Source organism: Curcuma longa, chromosome 3, assembly GCF_044706935.1.
Source record: "Curcuma longa cultivar G26 ecotype Majalengka, Jawa Barat chromosome 3, ITB_CL_G26_1.1, whole genome shotgun sequence".
In the NCBI taxonomy this organism is placed as follows: Eukaryota; Viridiplantae; Streptophyta; class Magnoliopsida; order Zingiberales; family Zingiberaceae; genus Curcuma; species Curcuma longa.
Genome location: NC_133863.1, coordinates 11,194,611 through 11,215,538, shown reverse-complemented (window position 1 = coordinate 11,215,538; position 20,928 = coordinate 11,194,611). Strand labels below are relative to the sequence as shown.

The following is a 20,928-nucleotide window of genomic DNA, read 5'->3' as shown; positions in this document are numbered from 1 at the left end:
GCAACAATAATAACTCCTCTTTTTTTCTCATTAGAATCAGCAACATAAAGTAGCACTATGTTTATCTGGGTAACTACAACCACTTGCCTCAACTTTAGGTTGCTTTCAATTTACAAGATAGATGATAATCTGATTATGCCCCATGAAAACAATAAGATCAAGTAACCAACAGGGTCATGCTTATTCCATTAAGGAATGCTACATGCTATTTTTTAAGGAAAATAAATTGTCAATTGATGATGATTCTCGAAGGAAGAAGAACTCCTGGTGCATGCTCCTCGACAAGTGCATCCTCACAAACTAGTTTAAGAATGCTATTACTTGATTGGTTGTTCTTGTGCTTCATCTTCCTGAAGCTCTTGCCGAGAACCTGCTCAAACCAATTATCTAAAGGTCCTCGATCTTCTGATGACCAGGCTACTGCAAGTAGCAGCTCCATGACCTTTCGATCAATCTCCAGCAAAGAGTCTGAACCAAGAGTGCTTCGAAAGGTTCTGTTGATATCTTCCAAGATACTGTTGGCAAGGGCATCAAAATCAAAAGACGTAAAGTTCACTGTCGCATCAACTTGGTCGCAGAATTCTTTGATCCATGGCTCTGAGTTGTCAGATGTATACTTTTCTTTAAGACTAGAAGAATCATTATGATCATCTTCTGTCTCAACCTCTTCAATCGGCATATTCAAATCTAGGAAGCCCTTGGGCATTGTGTGTGTCCTTTTGCTGGACATGGACTTTCCGTAGCTCCTATCACAGTCATCAGGCAAATCGACTTTGCGCTTACTCGAAGAAGATGATTGTAAATATACTTGAATCCTACTGGGTTTTTGGATAGAAATAAGTGAGACTGCACTAGATTTTGGACTACCGCTATTAAGTCCCCCGACAAGCTTCTAAGCAAATCTTCATCTGCCAACACTGAGCTGCCAGAATAGTATCCTCGCAGAAACTACTGCAATCTTCTCTCCGAGCTAAGTTTTTTCTATGGTTCTGCCCCAAGTCAGGATAAATATGGCATTGTTTATGCTATATCCCCTTCCATGAGAATCAGGAAATTTTCCAGTATGAATGGCCTGAGATAAGCTTTGCTGAACAAGAAAGTCTGCTTTATCTACATTTTCAAGGAAAACAACAGAATATGATCTCTTGCTTAGCCCTTCAGCAATAAGATCAACATTCAATTTTCCTCTGAATTGAACATTTTTTGCAGTTACCTCTTGTTGAGCACATATGCTACTGGGTCGAGCAATACCGTCCTCATAACTTAGATCAATGCAAATAAAGTTATCTTTGTTTCCATGTATTAATTCTGAAAGTGCCACTGCTAGTCTCTTCTTGCCCATCTTATCTGGACCATGAAAATTAAGCCAAATGTCTCTTCGCAGTCTACCACGATGCCTTTCATCAATTTTACAACGGAATATGGCTTGGCTAATAGCAATAGCTGCTTCTTCTTGTCGGCCAACTTTATCAATGAGACTTTTACAAAATGATTTGTAGCTACTCAGGTCAATATTTTGCATTATACTGGATGAGACTAACAAAGGGGATTTGTCATAAGAAGAAACACAGGCATTTGAGACTTGTGAAAATGAGTGGATTGGATTGACTGGGTACACACTCTTTGCCAGGTAATCTTGAATGCTAGAGCAGGAAAATGCTGCGACAGGAACATCTGATACATTTCTTTTGGCAGTATCGACTGAGGGTAAGCAACGTGATATTTTCTCCACATGACTTTTTTGAACTTCCCTAGCAGGTTTTTCCTCCTTTGAAAGAGTCTCAGGAAGGTTACCCAAAACCAAATTTGTTGCAACTGATGTTATAGAGGAAGGGGAAGCATGTTCATCACCTTGGTGATGGGGGATATCCACTCTCTGAAGCTGTTCACTTTTTGAAAGTCTGACTTGGTGTTTTGATAGTAGGTCATTTTTTCTTGATTCCACGACTAAAGGCAATGAGATACTCTGGCTGGCCACAGTGACCGTCTGAGTGCCTACTGAGATAGATAGTGAATTGCCAAGTGTTTGAGATTCTTCAGGTTTTTCAGTAACCTTACTGGAGGCTCTATTTTTGCAAGAAATACTAGAAGTATAAGTGGTACAAGGAATTTCAGGGTAATTGACAGTTTTTCTTGTACGACAATTATGGAGTTGCCGGCACACTTCATTCCACTTGTTTTTCAATTCCATACTTTTAGCATTCAATAAACCATCATCGTCTTTAGCCTGCAGTTGAGAAAATCACATGATATGAATCCAAAAAACAAACAAAGATAAGTAGATTACCAAAAAAAATTTATGTTTGGCTTTGTCTTGAGCTTAAAGTGACAAAGCAGTGTCATGACACATGGTAATTCAATGAGATTACTGAATAGTTATTGAGGTAAACTAAGAGATTTTCTTAATCGCTTAGTACAGCGAATAGACATGAATATTACTAGAAAATGTACCTGTGCTGCATTATATACATTGTTCAAGCCAGTTGTGTTGGCTTTCTGAAGCCAAAACGGCAAGGTATCTTTTTTATTTTCACAAACTGAAGATGATTGTCCCTTGAGAAAAATGGAAAGTTCTTCTTCATACTTATCATTACAAAGTTCACAGCGGGATGCTGGTGGAGAAACACTGCTGCCAAGGTCTTTAGACTCGCATGCTGTAGGGAAAAAGCCTCCAAACGGAACAAATGATTCCATCATGCTGTAACATAATGCAGCATAGTTGAGATTCTAAGAACAAAACTTTTCATAAGCTATAACATAGTGAAGTTTCACCTCAACAAAGAAAATCGTTAAAAATCATCATAAGCCAACTAAAACAAGTTTCGGACCCCAATTTAAGAACCAACTCATAGTGCTTCAGCGCATTCCTAAACTAGAAGTTTGTTGTTGAGACATTGTATAGCAAAAGATAATTTAACTCTAGGGCAAGTGCTGTTTCATTAGCTGCAAATGTAGACAAGCTATCTATAGCCAAGGATCTATTCCAAAATTTTTCTTCTCAATTGTGGAAAAGAACTGAAATGACTACTAATAGATAGATCCATCAGATTAGGAGACCACAGATTCCAGGGAAACGTGGCCCTAGTACTCAAAACAGATAGAAAACCTAATATTTCTTCAGAATTTGAGATAGTAGACAAGGGCCTTTACTTCTCTGCATATATAAGTGACTGTATGATATCATATGCCTTTGATTACAACATCTTGGTGACAAATCCAAAACACGTGATGGTTTCTTTATTCCCCTCAGGATATTTGGGACAATCTAATAAAGCAAAATGATAGTCAAGTAAAACCTAAGGGCATGCATAAAAAGAGGCCTTCGTAAAAGAGTATCAGTTAGAATAAGCTCTTTTCTATGGAAAGGATATACGGATGAGACAGGGAACTTAATATCAAAGTTTTCATATAGTAAGTATTTCACTTTGAACGTCAATAAATATCTTGAAATTAAAAGGACAAAAAGGTTATACCACTACACTCACATGGGAAATTTTTCACACCAATTATGCTATCGAGCAATTAAGTAGAAATTTCAGGACAAGCTGAAGTTTTTGTCACAAATCAAAGATCTATTTGAGTCTACTTGAAATACCTTCTTTTTATAAAAGAACCCATTATTTCTTGGATCTAGTCCTTTGTGTCAAAAAAATTTAAAAAAACACACAGAATCTAGTTGTATCATATTTTAGACAGTAAGTGAATTCAAAACCTTCACAATGACAATTTACTCGACAAGTTAAATTTTAGTGGATGGTAAAATTTGTGTCAGTTACAAGAAGTTGATAGCCAAGAGGCATGCTAAGTAAAAAAACTATAAACCAAGAATTCAAATGTCGTCCAAGGCTTAATTTTCACATATTGAGTATGAGAAACTCTGAAGTTCACTGAAAACACAGAGCATAATGAAAGGTCAGCTAAGTGGGAGAAGGTTCGACTAGCACAATAACCTCATCGCCATCATATAAGAATTTGAAGGAAAATAACAGTTTCACAGACATAGATCAAAATGATAAGTTCTAATTCACATACCTGGGAGGTCTAGGAAGTGATGAACCCATCCCACTTCTCACTGAAGTGATCGGCAAAAGCTGCAAGTTCCAATCTTTATCCAGCAATGGATGCCTAGACAGGAACTTCATGTATGTTTCATATGTCGCAGACCAAGCCATCACCCACAGCCTACCTCGGTAAACCTCGAGCAACCTTGTGAGCTCAGAGACCAAACGCCTTTCGTGCTCATCACATTCAGCTTTGCATTCCACCATCTCCTTCAAATCTCCTATATTCACCACCACTCCGGGCATCGCCGCTTCCTTTTCCAACTCCATCAGTCTAGCATCGACGGAAGACAAATCACAGCGGCCAGTGCTGAGCTCCGCCAACAACTTCTCAATGCTAACGAGTTCGATTCCACGAATTTCCAGGGGCAAGATCGCCCAATTTTGCCGCTCAACGGCCTGGGCGAAGTCTCTGGCTGCCTCAGCGGCCCCGACACCTATGAGCATCGGGTTCGTTGCGTCTCCTTTCCGGGATAGAATATCTCCAATCCTGCGACAGTTCTCGTCGCCGCCGTCGGAGCAAAGCTGACCGGCCGCAGGGGCAAAGGGAAAAGCGATCCTCCTCGTAGTGACCGGCGGCTCAAATCCATCTCCGGCCGAGAAATTGCACAAGAACAACGGCGCACACTTGGCGGCGCGAGGGAATCGGAGGATGGTCGGAGGGGGGCGGAGGATGGCAAACTTGACGTCCACGCTCTGGAATCCGGCGTCACCGAACACCCGACTAACAGTAGGATCATCCAAAATCGCAAGAACCATCTGCTGCATCTCCACCTTCACCCCGGAGAAGGTTGACACGACGCCGGAGGCGGCGTTCTGCTGCTGCTGCTGCTGGTACAGATGGAAACTCTCAGGATTCCTCCTCTGGTTCGCCTGAGACCGCTTTATAGCCGCCATAAGCGAGTTCGAAACCGGCGGCTCATCCCCGCCCTCCTCCCTTTGACCCCCAGACGACGAAGGCAGCCGGTCGAGCGCCATCCCGAAGCATCGCTCGAGCGCCCTGAGCTGCATCCTGGCCGAGTACGAGACGCTCCGCACGCGCAAGAGCGCATCGCGCAGGATGGAAGAAGAAGCAGACTGCGCGCCGGATCCGGATCCCCCTCCGCCGGCGGGCTGGAGGAGGAGCGCGTACACGACATGGAGGGACGTCGTCTGCGCGTGCGCGCGGCGTCTGGCGACGGCCACCCCCTCGTCGAGGGCGACCCCCGCCTCCGCCGCCAGGCACGCGCGGGCGCTGCTAACCGGCGTCGGCATCCCCTTGCGGCCGCGGCCACGGACCATATACCAATACAACTTCACTTTACTTCCAATATTAAATTTCTCCCCTTCGCTAATATTCTAATCTCCGAGGGGCTCTCCGTAAATAGTACAAAACCCACGCCGCCACCACCTCCGCCGACTCCACCGAGTCGCTCCGCTTGTTATAAAAGAGAGACGGCTGCAAAAGCTGGCCGCCTCCCATTGGCCAACTCTCCATTGGATAACTGGGCCCCGCCGGCTGGGAATCGCTGACCCGGACAAATCAAGAATAAAAAAACCGGTACGGTTCGACCGCAATAATTGAACACATTCCGGTCGAATTCGGTAGTTTTGGACAGCATGAATAAAGAGGCGCATGAAGTTTTTGATGCGACCACAAATTTTTAGCTGAGAAAGGCCAAGCACCGTGCGGTGTGTGTTTTTGTCATCATCAAAGTTCCCCTTCAAGTGGCAAAATTGAAATTCGAAGAGGCAAGTCAAGTGAGGGGGCAAACTCATCCTCAACTCCGGCTCGATCGATACAATCAAGTGATCACACTCATTCTCATTGAATCCTAATTCGTCCATTCTTATATACGAATGTCAAATATTTTACGATGATGTCTATATATTTGTCGAATGAGTACTAAATTATATCAAAATAAGAGAAGTGTGTTTGTTACATATAAAATCAATCTACATAAATCATGGATTAATTGATTAATTATATCATTAAAAATAGTAATAATGTTAATAGCAATTAAACACAATCATAAAATAAAAGTTTAAAATTAATAAATAAGAAATTGTAGAACATTAATTGCTTATCCCCTCGTTGACTAGCAATAGTTGTTCGATAGGATGAAGACAAAAAAAAATTTATAAAAAAAAAATTGTAGAATCATAAAATGATTGCATAAAGTAGTTGACTTCTATGTTGACTTTGTCATCGCCATTACTAACCCTCAAAAGCCTCAAACAACTAATAAAATGATGGCTTAATTAGCATGAACACATTTTCATAAATTATTATAAAGAGTTTAGTTTTATAAATACAATTGTTGATCACACCAAAATATGTTTATCTCTTGAAAATAGTACATTTACTATTTCCACTAACAGCTCATGTGTTTTCCTATTGAAGCAAATCGAATCAAATCAATAATTCACTTTAAAAAGTTAAAAAGGAGAGAAAGATATAGATAAAATTTTTGATAAGAAACTATTGACGAGAAAGAGAATAAGAACCCTAATCCTTTTGCCTACCATTTACATCACCTCAAACCCTTTAGAATCAAAATAAATACACAATAAATATACAATGAAAAAGAAAAGACAAAAAACTTTCTTTGAAATGGAAATTTAGGGGATTCTTGACCGTCCACTTGGCGTACCTTTCTTGGACTGTCGCATTAGAATCGAATAGAAGTCAAAATAAACTCGATAGACTTAGAAATGTTCCACATTCCCCTTCTTTCATTATTGACATAAACACCCTCATACTTGGTTTTTTTAGAGTGATCTTTATCAATTTGATTAGTCATCATCTTTGTCTCCTTCCTTTCCTTATAAATTTAAAATAATTCTAAAGGTTTTTTAAAAAAAATATGTATTTTTATTTTCTAATTTCTACTCTCTAAATTGATATATGTAATAGTTTAAGAAGGTATATTTTAAAATGTCTATTATTTATTTTCAAAGTATTTATTTTACACTATCTAAACCACTCATTTAAAGAAACATTTGGGCATCAATAAATTAAATGTCAAAGAACATTTTAAAAAAGATAACAAAAAAATAAGGCACTTTTAAAATTCTTCAAAAAGCTACTTGACATGCAATAAATAAAACAATTTATTATTTAATGGAAAAAGATAATGGGAAACAAAAAGACAGAAGCCATGGCAATTATATTTATCCTTTTGAAAATGTTTGTCTTTCTAATTATTCAGTCTAGTGCAATTTGTAATGAAAAATATATATATATTTTAAAAAACTTCACTTTGCCTCTAAAGTTTGTAAATATGTTTTGACTCTTTCTTACGTTTGAGAAAATATTAACACTTGTGTATTTTTTTTCAAACTCTTTCTACATAAACTATAGAACAAAGTGCAAACTTCTTAAATTCATTATTCATCAAGGGATAAAAAATGGCTTTATTAGTGTGCTAATCACTCAAATGTATTAATCTAAACTATTCAAATGGGATGAACATATTTCCATGTGGGGATCATGATGTTCCATTGCAACTTGAGATGAAGTCAACTATTACCTTTACAAATTGTTTTGAAACCTTTTTTTTCTTTTATTTATTTTGTTAAAGGAAAAGAGAATACTTTTCATTCAAAGTCATGACAAATTTCCTTTTAAAATCACTATGAATGCTCTTATCTTTTCACTAAATAGACAATTCTCTTGTTTGTGTTCTCACAAAAAAAAAAGAAAGATGAATGAACGTTTACATTTAGAAAAAAAAAACAATATTATTAAAAATCTTTTAGGACTACATTTGTTAAAAGAGGTGCAAGTGAGACAAGACAAAATTTACCTTTTAACATTTACATCTTAAAAAATATATATTTAAAAAAAACTATTTTGTATTTTTATGTAGAATTGGACTCTTTTTGGCTTTAAAAGATTTGTTTCTTAAACTATAATCATAACAATTAAAATATGTTTGGTGTTAAAGCAAAGTTGAGAGATCTAAGGAACAAATATAATATGAATTTTTCAGAGCCATAAATAAAAAAAAAGATGCTGCATTGGATTGCATACTTTAATGTATGCCTAGATTCCTTCACCAACACTGTGAGCTTTGAGGGTGAACAAGTTGAATAAAGCACAAAATAACATATCTCAATTGGGGGAGAAGGATGAAGATGAATAGATTCAATGCATCAAAAGATATGGATGCCAACGCTTTGGAACCCGAACGACCAGAGTCACCATTCCTAGCCTTTCCGATCGATCGAACCGACATGAGTGTGACTCTATTGGATCGGCATCCGATTCTCGATCGAACCTAATCGGCTCATAAACGTGCCAAGTTGTTGTGAATGTGGAACTCCCTAAAAGGAAGTTGTTAATGCCGATAATTAACATCCTTGTTCTAGCACTACCTTCTAATCGAGTCCTTGTTCTTGAGCTCTCAAAGTTAAACACTTTGGAAATCACGACTAGTGCTTGAATCTACTAAGATGTCATAATTCACAAATGGTCCCTCCTTGCTTTGTGCCCTGGCTCTCATCAAGCTCTTCCCTCTCCATCCATGCATGTGCAGTAGCCCTTTGCATGAGCTTCCATTTGCAGTAGGTCAAGGAAGTCTCACTGTCACCCCTTTAAACACTTGGGGCAAAACCTAACCTTTTGCCCTGCCTCAGATCTCATCTAGTGCCCCACTGCCCCTCCAGAATGCCATGACCAGCTTTGCGGTGGCAATGAGAGGATTCATGTTTGATCATTGACTATGACTTTGACAGGTGCAGCCTAATTGTGTGAGATTGTTCCTAGATGAGCTTCCATTCTGCTTTACCTCTGCAACTTTGTCTTTGCCGACTCGAGCTCACAGCCAAATCCTGAAAGTCCGGTCCTGCCCAAAAGTTGGCCAGAAATATCTCGTTGTACTCATTTTGGTTTTTCGAGCTCTTGAAGTTCGAAAAACATGAAAAATCATGAGCTCTTGAAGTTCTTGGGATTCCCTGGCAGTTTGCAACGATGCAGACAAAAGATTTGGAGCCTGAGCAGACAAAAAATAATGCAGGAGCAGTGTTAATGAATCTCACAAAAGATTTTTCCCAGTCCAGAATCATTAAAGTGAAAGAGAAGTCTGCTTAGCTGTAAGACATTCTACGTCAAGGGATCGAAGTCTACAGCAGTTATGATAGTTACATTTGGGCTTCAATTATTGTCAGTTCACATGCAGCGACTGTTCATTCCAGAAATTGGCATTGCGTTCGAAGGAGGAGCTGATTGTGACAGGGACAAGAATTGGCAGGGTGCGATCATGGGCATTTGTCAAATTTAGGCGTGCCATCTGCTTTCAGGCACTGAGCCCAGAATACTGCAGAAATTGACTGTGTTATCTATTTATCTATCAATCAGGCTGAGTGGCTTTCGAGTCAGCTTGAGCATTAGCCGCCGTCTGAAGCTTTTGCCTCTTCTTTTGGCGTGACAAGATGGCACTGTCTTGATTTTGGACACTCATCCTGCAGCTTGGCTTGTGGGCTCAGTGGCATTTTCACAAGCAAAGAAAAGGACAGACAGAATCGCGCATGGTTATCATCCAAACACTTTTTATTAATGAAAAAATTATCAAAAAATATATTGTTATTTCTTGTTTAATTACCTTTAAGTTTGAGAAACTGACCACGCAAACCAGACTTTAAGCAGGTTAGTGCTGCCATTGTTGACGTGGAATTGCAAACCGATGGAAGAAGTCTTTGATGTTGTGAAGATGTCTTGCCAAAGATACGGCCCGGCCCATCTTAATTTGAGTAGGCTCGAAGGACTCGACTCGTACTAGCTAGTCGATCTCTTGCAAACTTGGAGCGTCTTTAACAACTAAATGTATATCCCAAACATCTTCGATTATCAACATCTTCTAGTTTCCTTAGACTCTCAGCCCTCCTCGCCGCTTTCGTTAGCTTATTAAGTTCTTAGAAGTTCTTCGAATATCTTGAACCTCTTGCAAGTTGATAAAAATTCCTGCTCCGATTGGTATTGTGTACTCAAAAACTTGATTGGTAAATCAACTCTAAACAAACTAAAAGAGGAAATGGTGGGTGTAATCTAAAAGGTTTTGTTAAAGAAACAAAATATTCAAATCACATATATCCAATCCATAAAATGCATTTTGTGTTACAATAAGTACTATTCTCTAGTAACTTTATTATTCTCCACACACATGACCAATCTTGAAGTACATAAAGGATAACAAATTAGACCCTAGCTATGACCAATCTTAAAGTACATATATAAAGGATAACAAATTAGACAGAAGGAACATCAACAAGCTAAGTAGTAGTCTTATCTTAGGTACGTAAAGGAAAACGAGGAGAAGGAACGACGTGCAAATTAATTTTCCTCGAGGCACTGGCTCCAAATGTTTCAGTCATATCCAAATCTGCTGGTGCCATCCCCTTAGGCAGTGCCCAATCAAAGTGAAACAGGAGCTGAGCCAAGGCCAACTCTAAAGTGGACAAGCCAAAGGACATGCCGGCGCACATCCTTCTTCCCGCACCGAAAGGCAGGAATTCGAAGTCATTGCCTTTGAACTCCTTGTCGTCGCCCTCCTGAAACCTCTCCGGCTTGAAGCTCTCGCCGTCGTGCCAATATTTTGGATCCCTCGCGAGTGCCCAGACGTTGATGAGGACTCTTGTTCCGGCTGGTATCGTGTAGCCGAGAACCTGAGTGGTCTCTTGGCCAACTCTTGGAAATAAAAGGGGGAAGGGAGGGTGCAATCGGAGAGTTTCTTTGACGACGGAATGAATGTAGGCCAACTGTGGAACATCACTCTCTTCCACGTAGCCTTTCCCCTTCATGGCCTCTCGAACCTCCCTTTGGGCTCTGTCCATTGCTTGAGGGTGCAAGATGAGCTCTGACATGGCCCATTCGATGGTGTTGGCTGTGGTTTCAGTCCCTCCGGCAAATAGATCCTGATTGCAACCATCAACGACAAATTAAATTAAAGTGATTAAGAGATCATGGATCGATCGTCTGTCTCTCGTGAATGTTTATAAATAATTTGTATGAACTTAATTAAGAGAGTACTCACGATGACGAGAGCCTTGATGCTTTCGTATGAGATCGGCACTTCCAGGTTGCCTTGATCTTTGAGCCTGAGCAAGACGTCGATAAGGTCCTCCTCGTCGTCTCTCCGGCTCAGCAAATGCTCCTGGATTGTTTCTTCGAGGATCACGTCCAGCTTTTTGTGGTAGCGGATCAGCTTGGTGCTGAACCCGGTGAGGACGTCCATGATTTTCAGCGACGGGAAGAGATCGCCGACGCTGAATCCGCTGGACATTTTGATGACCTCTTTGATGGTGTCCATGAACTTCTTCTGCTGCGGGCATCTCCGGCCGAAGGAGGCCTGGACGACGATGGAGTTGGTCAGCTCGTTGAGCCTCGCCCCGAGGTTGATCTCCTTGCCGGTGGTGGCGGCGTAGCCGACGTCCCTCATGAGGAGGGACACTTGCTCCGCCCTCAGGGACGCGAAGGACTTGACTCTCTTGGCGCCGAGCAGCTCCATGACGCAGAGCTTGCGGAGCTGGCGCCAGTACTCGCCGTTGGAGAAGGCGACGTCGCGGCAGCCGTAAGCGATGATCTTGGCGGCGGTGAGCTCGGGGCGGAAGGCGAAGTTGGCGTCCTGCGCCTTGAGGACCTGCTGCGCGCCCTCGCGGGAGGTGAGCACGATCTGGTCCACCTGCCCCACGCGGAGGCGCATCACCGGCCCGTGCCTGCGGGCGAGGTCACGGAGCGCGTGGTGTGGGAGCGCACCGACGAGATGGTGCAGGCTGCCGATCAAGGGCAGATGCCATGGGCCGGGGAACTCCGGCCCCGTGTTCATGCTGGATTTGCTCCTCAAGGATCTCCTCAGGACCAGCAGCAGCAGCAGCAGGAAGGAGAGTGACAGGGGAAGGGAAGGCAACCAGAGCTCCATGATGTTTTACTGGATTCTGATTCTAATTCTAATTCTAATTCAATCACTCTGTCTCAGACTGGCTGTGTGATACCAACTCGAGCAGCCTCGCGGGAGTATTTATAGGATGTCAACCATGCATAATCTAGATAAGAATCAACGTTCAATCATCATATCTTGTTTTGGCTGTCAACATTTACAATTAAAACTTTGCATATTGGAATTGGTATATATTCAGATAATTGCTTCATTCATTGTTTTGGCTGTCAACATGTATCTCAGGGTGAGCCAAATCAACTTTTTTTTTCTTGGATTGTTTAATTTTGGCTGTCAACAAAAGACGACTTGGAAGGACTATTCAAAGTCAGAAGTGTTTGTTAAAAAATAAAATAAAGGAACGGTTGGTGCCCGCCATCTGATCCAAGGAATGCGAATGAGAAAGCCCACAGAATGAGGTAGTGAGTTGATATGTAGTTGTGAGGAAGAAGTAGCCCACGGAATTGTAACCGAGGTTCCATGGAACAACGGCGCGTGAATTAGCTTGGAGTCCAAAGAGGTAGGGCAGAGGCCATGGTTTTGATCATAAGCGATAAGCGGATTTGTTTGGGGTTGGACTGGGACTCAAGCAGAGAGAGACAGAAGTAGTGATTAACACTTTAATTTGTAAATAAAGTATTTTTTTTTTTCCTTTCTTAAGTTGTTCTTAATTGTGTTTATCAAAATTATTAAGTGGGAGTATGTATAATAGAAATATAAGAACAATATAAAACAAAATTTACTCTTCAGCAAAAATGAAATTGTCATCTCAACGGTCTCACACGATCCTCACGATCTATGAAGAGGTAAATCGAAAAATTACAATTGACCATGACGGAGAAAAGTATTATCTCGGTTTCGCCAAGAAAAGTTTACTTGACTCACTTAGAGATATAACATGACTAATCCTTACTTCACGGCCTAGTAATTTGTTAGATGGATCAAATCCGAAATTTAGTTATGACGGAACAAAGTTGTAGAAGAGGACAAGGGTTTGAATTTCGATGAAACTGAGATAATTTCCTCATCCGTTGTAGTCAACTGTAATTTCTCAATTTACCTTCTTACACGGTAGTCGTGGAGCTGATTTTGTGAGACTGTTGGGATAGTGGATTTTACTTTTTTTTAGAAAGAGATAAAAGTGTTTTCAAATAGAGGATAAGACAATTCATTCGATAGCTTCTGGTTGAAATTTGTTGGGAATTGACAGATTAAATTCCCTCATTTGTAAATGTAAAATGGGCACGATACAGTCATACAGAAGTGAATATAAGTTTAAAGAATTGAATAATAACATTAATTATTTTACGTGGAAAAACCTCCTCAATGTGAGCGTGAGTGAGGAAAACCACGGGACCTAGTACAGAAATGATCTCCACTATTAAAGTAGGATTACAATGTATGCCTCTCTTTCTCAAGAGGATCTCTCACAATTCTCACAAGTGTGGATGTGGAAGTACAACTCTCTTTTTCTCAAAGAGGAATACAATATGTCACGTCCCGCATAAATTAGACTTATCGTGATATTAGTTTTGTTTACTGCGCATGAACTGTAACAATATCAAAATAAAATATATTAAAAAAAATTAAACAACTTAACTACATGCATATCTCTGAAATAACTTTATTAGTATTATGTATATATCTCAACAATTAATTTAACGGTCAAAAAAAATGAAGAGTAAGCACAAAGACAAAATGAGAGATAAAAGAGATATGCATGAAAATATAATTAAAAGGACAACAACATAATTTATAATATATGTTTATTTGATATTTATTTTTTATTAATTGTCTTCTTTTATTTTTTATTTTTCAACATTACTCACATTATAATTTTATTTTATTTGACATTAAACATAACATATTGAGTAGATGAACAACATATAATATTCTCAATAAAGATGTGTCATATAAGTAAAGATGAACGACCTACATTTTACCTAATACGAATATATCATGTATAAATGATATGGAAGATATCTCTATTGGTATGAGATCTTTTGGATTAAGCTAAAAAAAAAATCATAAGTGGCATAGATCCAAAGTGGGCAATACCATACCATTATAGAAATATGTGACTTCCATCGTACTAACAATTGGTATCAAAGTTATAGTCTATGCGGAGTCATATGGGGGACCCTCAGGAAAAAATGAATGAGGTAAGGGAGGCTTGAACCATGGGGATAATGGTAGAGGGGCTCCCAATAAAATCCATGATAAACTCTCAAGATAGATAAGCCCTAATAAGTCAGTTGGACCGGATATTAGGCAATCTTGATGGATCAAGAGGACTGGACATTTAGGCAAAAAAAGTCTGGTGGGTCAAGAAATCGAATGTTAAACTGATCTCGATTAGTGTATAGTGATCCTTCGTTCAAGTTGGTCTTGATTGGTGATTGGTGTATGGTGGTCTTTCGTTTTAAGTATCTTGTTGGAATTACAAAGTGGGAAACAGAAAAGATTATGAATTTATAAAATAGAAAATAGCATTAGAAGATTTAGATCTAAAGTAGATAATATGATGAAATAAACATAAACGTCTCTTGGCAGTTCCTCTTTAGATAGCATTAGATATCTATTTCAAAACATAAACGTTTCTTGGCAGTTCCCAATGCTCTTTTCCTTGGGATTGATAGGAATATACTCACAACTCCTACAACATAACCATTATCTGATCTTTTACAAACCATTGTATACTACATAATTAGACTACCAACAGTAGATGAATATGGTATCTTGCTCATTTCTTCGTTCTCTTCTTCATGGACATTGAGATTTGCTCAGCTTGAAGTGTTCAGCTAGTGGAATTTGCACAGATTTTGCATTGTGCATATTGAACCTCTCAAGAATCTTCTCAATATAAGTTTCTTGAGATATCCACAACATTCTTTTGGAATGATCTCTGGAGACTTTCATTCCAATAATCTTCTTCATGGCACCTACGTCTTTCATGGCAAAGGACTTGCTTAATGCCTTCTTGATCGCTGCAATTTTTGTTTTGTCCTTTCCAAACAATCAACATATTATCAACATATATATAAAAGAACGATGAACTCACCATTTTCATAATTCTTCACAAACACACAATGGTCTGTGGAGGTCTTCTTGAAATTATGTTGGGTCATGAAGAGATCAAATTTTTTTATACCATTATCTTCTTAGAGCTTGCTTCAAATAATATAGGTTTTTCTTCATATGGCAAACCAAGTATTCTTTGCCTGGTTCTTTGGTTGCTCCATATAAATTTCTTCCTCTAAATCTCCATGTAAAAATATTATTTTGACATCGAGTTGTTGAATCTCCAAGTCAAGTTGGGCAGCTAGAGCAAGAATTGCTCTAATAAATGTCATCTTTACAACTGGTGAAAAGATTTCTTCAAAATCAATGTCTTTCTTTTGGTTGCATCCCTTGACAACAATTCATGCTTTGTACCTGGGGTTCGGGGTTGTCCTCTTCACTCTTGAGCTTGAACGCCCATTTGTTCGCAACACCTTTCTCCCTTTTGGCAATTCTACCAAATATCTAATAGTCAACAAAAATCCTGAAAAATTTTTAATTAATGATTAGTATTCAATCAACTAAAACTATATTGAGCCGACTCAATATGCATCTAGTAATTATCTAGGTTGGATATAATATCATAAGTTTTTCCGCTAATGATTTTTATCTTTAATCAATTCCATAAGGATCCAATCTATTCAATCATGTTGGATTAATATCCATGACAATCAACTCACTTAGCTAATATAACAAACTTATCTTGTTCAATGGTTACATGAGTCGACTCTATTGATATTTAAATCGACTCAAATCAAACAAAGATCGAGTCTTAGCTAAAACATAGGATTCTAGTTGAACAGACAATTGATTGAGCATCCCACCAGTCCACTAGGACAAATATTAAATGACTTGATCTTTGATTTTGGTCGACTTACCCCTCTTAAGCTCTTGCAATTCTCCAAAACCAAGCTCACTGTCTCTCACATCCCTTGTGAAAGACTCTCAATCAAGCAATTATAATATAAAATCATGAATCCGAGATTATAAATCACACTATTTTTCATAGCTTACTATCTTCCGATTGTCGTAGCTTTATGTTGAATTTATTTTTCTTTAGATTTTTAGTCAGACATTCCACAGTGTCTCTGTTCATGCTCGTCTGCTCTTAGAATATTTCATGCTGCAACGCCATGCTTCCTACGCTGCCGCTTCGCCCTGTTCCATGGATCCACCACCTTTCTGCGGGCTTCTTCCATGGTTACTCACTCATTCTGTGGGCAAATCCCACTTGGCATCCCTGATCAGCTCCAAAAGCTTGAACGACCCGCGTGAGCATTATGCCAATACTTTGACTTTCAGATTTAACGTAACGTTGACTGAGAGAACGTTCCTACCAGGTGCCAATCAATCTGAGCAAAGCACAGAAATCACAAGCTATTGATCGTCTATTGTTGACTTCTTTGAAGTTTCCTATAAATACTTCCACGAGGCTGCTCAAGTTGGAATCACGCAGCAATTGTATTAGAGTGGAATCCAGTAAAACATCATGGAGCTCTGGTTGCCTTCTCTTCCCCTGTCACTCTCCTTCCTGCTGCTGCTGCTGGTGGTCCTGAGGAGATCCTTGAGGAGCAAATCCATCAACAACACGGGGCCGGAGTTCCCCGGCCCATGGCATCTGCCCTTGATCGGCAGCCTGCACCATCTCGTTGGTGCGCTCCCACACCACGCGCTCCGTGACCTCGCCCGCAAGCACGGGCCGGTGATGCGCCTCCGCGTGGGGCAGGTGGACCAGATCGTGCTCACCTCCCGCGAGGGCGCGCAGCAGGTCCTCAAAGCGCAGGACGCCAACTTCGCCTTCCGCCCCGAGCTCACCGCCGCCAAGATCATCGCTTACGGCTGCCGCGACGTCGCCTTCTCCAACGGCGAGTACTGGCGCCAGCTCCGCAAGCTCTGCGTCATGGAGCTGCTCGGCGCCAAGCGCGTCAAGTCCTTCGCGTCCCTGAGGGCGGAGCAAGTGTCCCTCCTCATGAGGGACGTCGGCTACGCCGCCACCACCGGCAAGGAGATCAACCTCGGGGCGAGGCTCAACGAGCTGACCAACTCCATCGTCGTCCAGGCCTCCTTCGGCCGGAGATGCCCGCAGCAGAAGAAGTTCATGGACACCATCAAAGAGGTCATCAAAATGTCCAGCGGATTCAGCGTCGGCGATCTCTTCCCGTCGCTGAAAATCATGGACGTCCTCACCGGGTTCAGCACCAAGCTGATCCGCTACCACAAAAAGCTGGACGTGATCCTCGAAGAAACAATCCAGGAGCATTTGCTGAGCCGGAGAGACGACGAGGAGGACCTTATCGACGTCTTGCTCAGGCTCAAAGATCAAGGCGACCTGGAAGTGCCGATCTCATACGAAAGCATCAAGGCTCTCGTCATCGTGAGTACTCTCTTAATTAAGTTCATACAAATTTATTTATAAACATTCACGAGAGACAGACGATCGATCCATGATCTCTTAATCACTTTAATTTAATTTGTCGTTGATGGTTGCAATCAGGATCTATTTGCCGGAGGGACTGAAACCACAGCCAACACCATCGAATGGGCCATGTCAGAGCTCATCTTGCACCCTCAAGCAATGGACAGAGCCCAAAGGGAGGTTCGAGAGGCCGTGAAGGGGAAAGGCTACGTGGAAGAGAGTGATGTTCCACAGTTGGCCTACATTCATTCCGTCGTCAAAGAAACTCTCCGATTGCACCCTCCCTTCCCCCTTTTATTTCCAAGAGTGGGCCAAGAGACCACTCAGGTTCTGGGCTACACGATACCAGCCGGAACAAGAGTCCTCATCAACGTCTGGGCACTCGCGAGGGATCCAAAATATTGGCACGACGGCGAGAGCTTCAAGCCGGAGAGGTTTCAGGAGGGCGACGACAAGGAGTTCAAAGGCAATGACTTCGAATTCCTGCCTTTCGGTGCGGGAAGAAGGATGTGCGCCGGCATGTCCTTTGGCTTGTCCACTTTAGAGTTGGCCTTGGCTCAGCTCCTGTTTCACTTTGATTGGGCACTGCCTAAGGGGATGGCACCAGCAGATTTGGATATGACTGAAACATTTGGAGCCAGTGCCTCGAGGAAAATTAATTTGCACGTCGTTCCTTCTCCTCGTTTTCCTTTACGTACCTAAGATAAGATTACTACTTGTTTGTTGATGTTCCTTATGTCTCTTTGTTATCCTTTATGTACTTTAAGATTGGTCATAGCTAGGGTCTAATTTGTTATCCTTTACCCTCAAATAATTGCATAGGAGACACTGCACAATCATGATCCCCAAAACATGGGGATGTAGCAACTGAAGATGTAGAAACATCTATATGCAGCTCTGGCCTAAGAGGAGGACATGGTGAATTTGAGAAAAATGATGCACCTCAAAAGAACTTACTGAAGAACTGGCCATTGATGTCCTCCATCATTGTTTATTGTATTTTTTCTCTTCATGACATGGCTTACAGTGAGGTAATTGTTGTCCAAACATTGTTATCTAATAGTTTAGCATTCACTTGCTCAGGTAAACTGTCAGGTTTTGCCAACAACCTTCTTCATGAGTTATTTTAAAGCTGTGTTTTCAGCACATATGATTTTTCTTGGTCGTAACTAATTCCACCACCCATTGCTAAACTATTGTTAGATATTCTCATTATGGGCTGTCAGTGATAAAAGCTATGGAGGACTGAGCTTTTCATCTCAAGATGTTGGTGTGGTGCTTGCAGTTGCAGGTGCCCAGTAAATTAGCACATTTCTTAGACTTACAGTCGATGATGTCTCAAAATATGATCAATATTTCAGGTTTTGGTCTTCTAATTTTCCAAATTTTCCTTTATCCTCCAATTGAGAGGTTTCTAGGATCCATCAACTCGATTCGTGTGGCTGCAGTAACTGTCACTTGCTCACATATTCCTTCATTCATTAGAGCCAAAATCATCTTTCATCTATTCTTGATGCACACTATTTTCCAAAATGCAGGTTTTGTCTATGCCTTTGCTTGCCGCTTATCCATTTATGGCAAGTATATCAGGGCTTCTACTCAAGATCATCGTGAATTTCGCATCTTTGCTGAAGAATGTTCTTTCTATGATCATCATTACTAGCCTATTCCTTCTGCAAAACAACTCGGTGCCTCGAGAACAAAGAGGAGCTGCAAATGGGATATCTGTGACTGCGATGTCCCTTTTCAAAGCAATCGCTCCTGCAGCTGGCGGTGTCATATTTTCCTGGGCACAGAAACGCCTATACTTTATGTTAATCGATTTGTGGTTACGATGGGTAAATAATTAGATATGGAGGTCTCATGTAGGAATATGAAGTGGTACGAGATAGCAAGATCAAAAATAATGATCTATCGACTTCGAGTCGTAGATAATGTTTAATTTTATGTCATTGCTCTTATTGAATAGCATTTTGATTATTTGGGTTATTTTTGTATTATGTTTGTAGATACGAGTTTGAATAGAGGACGGTGATTTGTCGGCACTCGAAGCATTTTGTTGTATATAAAAGTGGATAAATTCTGTCCTTTGACTCATACATTATCCTTGTGCATGAATAATTAGCGAAATTGATTATATGTATACTTGTATAAATGTTTTAAAAAAGGAATTCAAATGGTATTTAAAATAATGAAATGAGAGTTTAAAATAATTAAACCACTGGAGGGTAAATAATTAATATTATTTCTGTTCACACGTGGGTTCATATGGGGATTAAGAGGGAATTAAAAATTAAATGGATATTCTGACTTACTCTTTCGTTAATACCTGTCTTTAAATTTCTTAATCTTTATACTCCATATTGTTGATATTGCATCTTGTTAATACTTGCTCCTTTACTTGCAAATCTTATGATGATGATACCATAATGAATTATCATGATTCATATTAAAAGTTAACTTGGGTTGAAGATATGAACTTAAAATTGAACAATAATGGTAAAATGAATTAAAGTAAAATAATAAAAAATGGGAAAATGAAATCCTAAAAGTGAAAATTATAGCCTAATTTTATACCAGAACTTTATATCAGAGTACTAGACCGTCCATATGTTGTTGTGGTAGAATGGTCGTATGCGGTCCAGAGTACCTGACCGCCTACATGTTATTATGATAGAATGGTCGTCTGCAGTAGCGCCCACATGTTGTGGTAGCACAATCATCCGCGATCAATGTTTATTATATCTTCCACCGCTAAAGGCTTTTAGCTCATACGTTAGATAATGTATGCGACAATATTATACTCTGAGGAAGCTTTTAGCCTATACGTATGACATTATTACACTCTGAGAATACTGGCTCCAGTGATTCACTTTTTAGTTGATTTATGATATTTATACCATTGATACAAATATACATATTGATATTCACATGATTTGTGATATTTATCCCTGTTGAGATTATATTATTGATGATCTGTATATCTACTGATAAAATACTAAAAATTGAGAAGTTATCTTATTTGATGAAACAAATAATGATAAAATTAAGATTCTAAATTGCAATACAAAGATACTACATGATAAAAGATATACATTTATGTATACATGGAGAACTTTAAAGAAGAACTTAAAGGTGTAATAAGTAATTGCGATCTACTCTACTTCCTTGACTTCTTAAATAAGATAAAATTTATGCACATCTATTCTGATTACCCACTTAACCGTTTGGCTTATTGTCTACATTCTTTGGCCTCTAATTTTGCATACGTAAACACTTTCGATATTATAGTTGGTTTCAACTTTACATAGAGTTGCTTAGAGATCTCGACGTGTTGATTCCTGGTTTGTTTTACATTCATTTTGTTGTATTTACGTTTTATTTCATATATTGTTTTATATGTATCGTTTTGTTGTCTATGAAACATATGATATATACGGTTAATGAATTGTCTGATTATTCTATTTAGATGGTTCCT

The 20,928-nt window shown here is 39.9% G+C and overlaps 4 protein-coding genes across 4 annotated transcripts; 2 read left to right on the top strand and 2 right to left on the bottom strand.

Annotated features, from left to right (window-relative positions):
- On the bottom strand, nt 1-5,416 carry LOC141825703 (protein DWARF 53-LIKE-like). Its single transcript, XM_074713087.1, is given in 5 exon segments — nt 1-877; nt 879-973; nt 976-2,227; nt 2,452-2,698; nt 4,033-5,416. Coding segments are annotated over 5 exon segments (3,552 nt in total). The 5' UTR covers nt 5,343-5,416; the 3' UTR covers nt 1-229.
- Nucleotides 5,417-10,214: 4,798 nt separating this feature from the next.
- Nucleotides 10,215-11,959, bottom strand: LOC141825524 (premnaspirodiene oxygenase-like). Its single transcript, XM_074712902.1, has 2 exons — nt 11,075-11,959; nt 10,215-10,955 (listed from the first exon to the last, which is right to left on the bottom strand). Exons 1-2 carry the CDS (start codon nt 11,957-11,959, stop codon nt 10,332-10,334), a joined length of 1,509 nt encoding a protein of 502 aa, XP_074569003.1. The 3' UTR covers nt 10,215-10,331.
- A 4,550-nt stretch (nt 11,960-16,509) lies between these two features.
- Nucleotides 16,510-18,165, top strand: LOC141825582 (premnaspirodiene oxygenase-like). The gene is made up of 2 exons (XM_074712960.1): nt 16,510-17,408; nt 17,529-18,165. The coding sequence occupies exons 1-2, from the start codon at nt 16,524-16,526 to the stop codon at nt 18,150-18,152; spliced, it is 1,509 nt and encodes a 502-aa protein (XP_074569061.1). The 5' UTR covers nt 16,510-16,523; the 3' UTR covers nt 18,153-18,165.
- Nucleotides 18,166-18,318: 153 nt separating this feature from the next.
- LOC141823680 (putative peptide/nitrate transporter At3g43790) lies at nt 18,319-19,475 on the top strand. The gene is made up of 5 exons (XM_074710948.1): nt 18,319-18,481; nt 18,654-18,741; nt 18,812-18,897; nt 18,989-19,263; nt 19,460-19,475. Exons 1-5 carry the CDS (start codon nt 18,425-18,427, stop codon nt 19,473-19,475), a joined length of 522 nt encoding a protein of 173 aa, XP_074567049.1. The 5' UTR covers nt 18,319-18,424.
- The last annotated feature ends 1,453 nt before the right edge of the window (nt 19,476-20,928 follow it).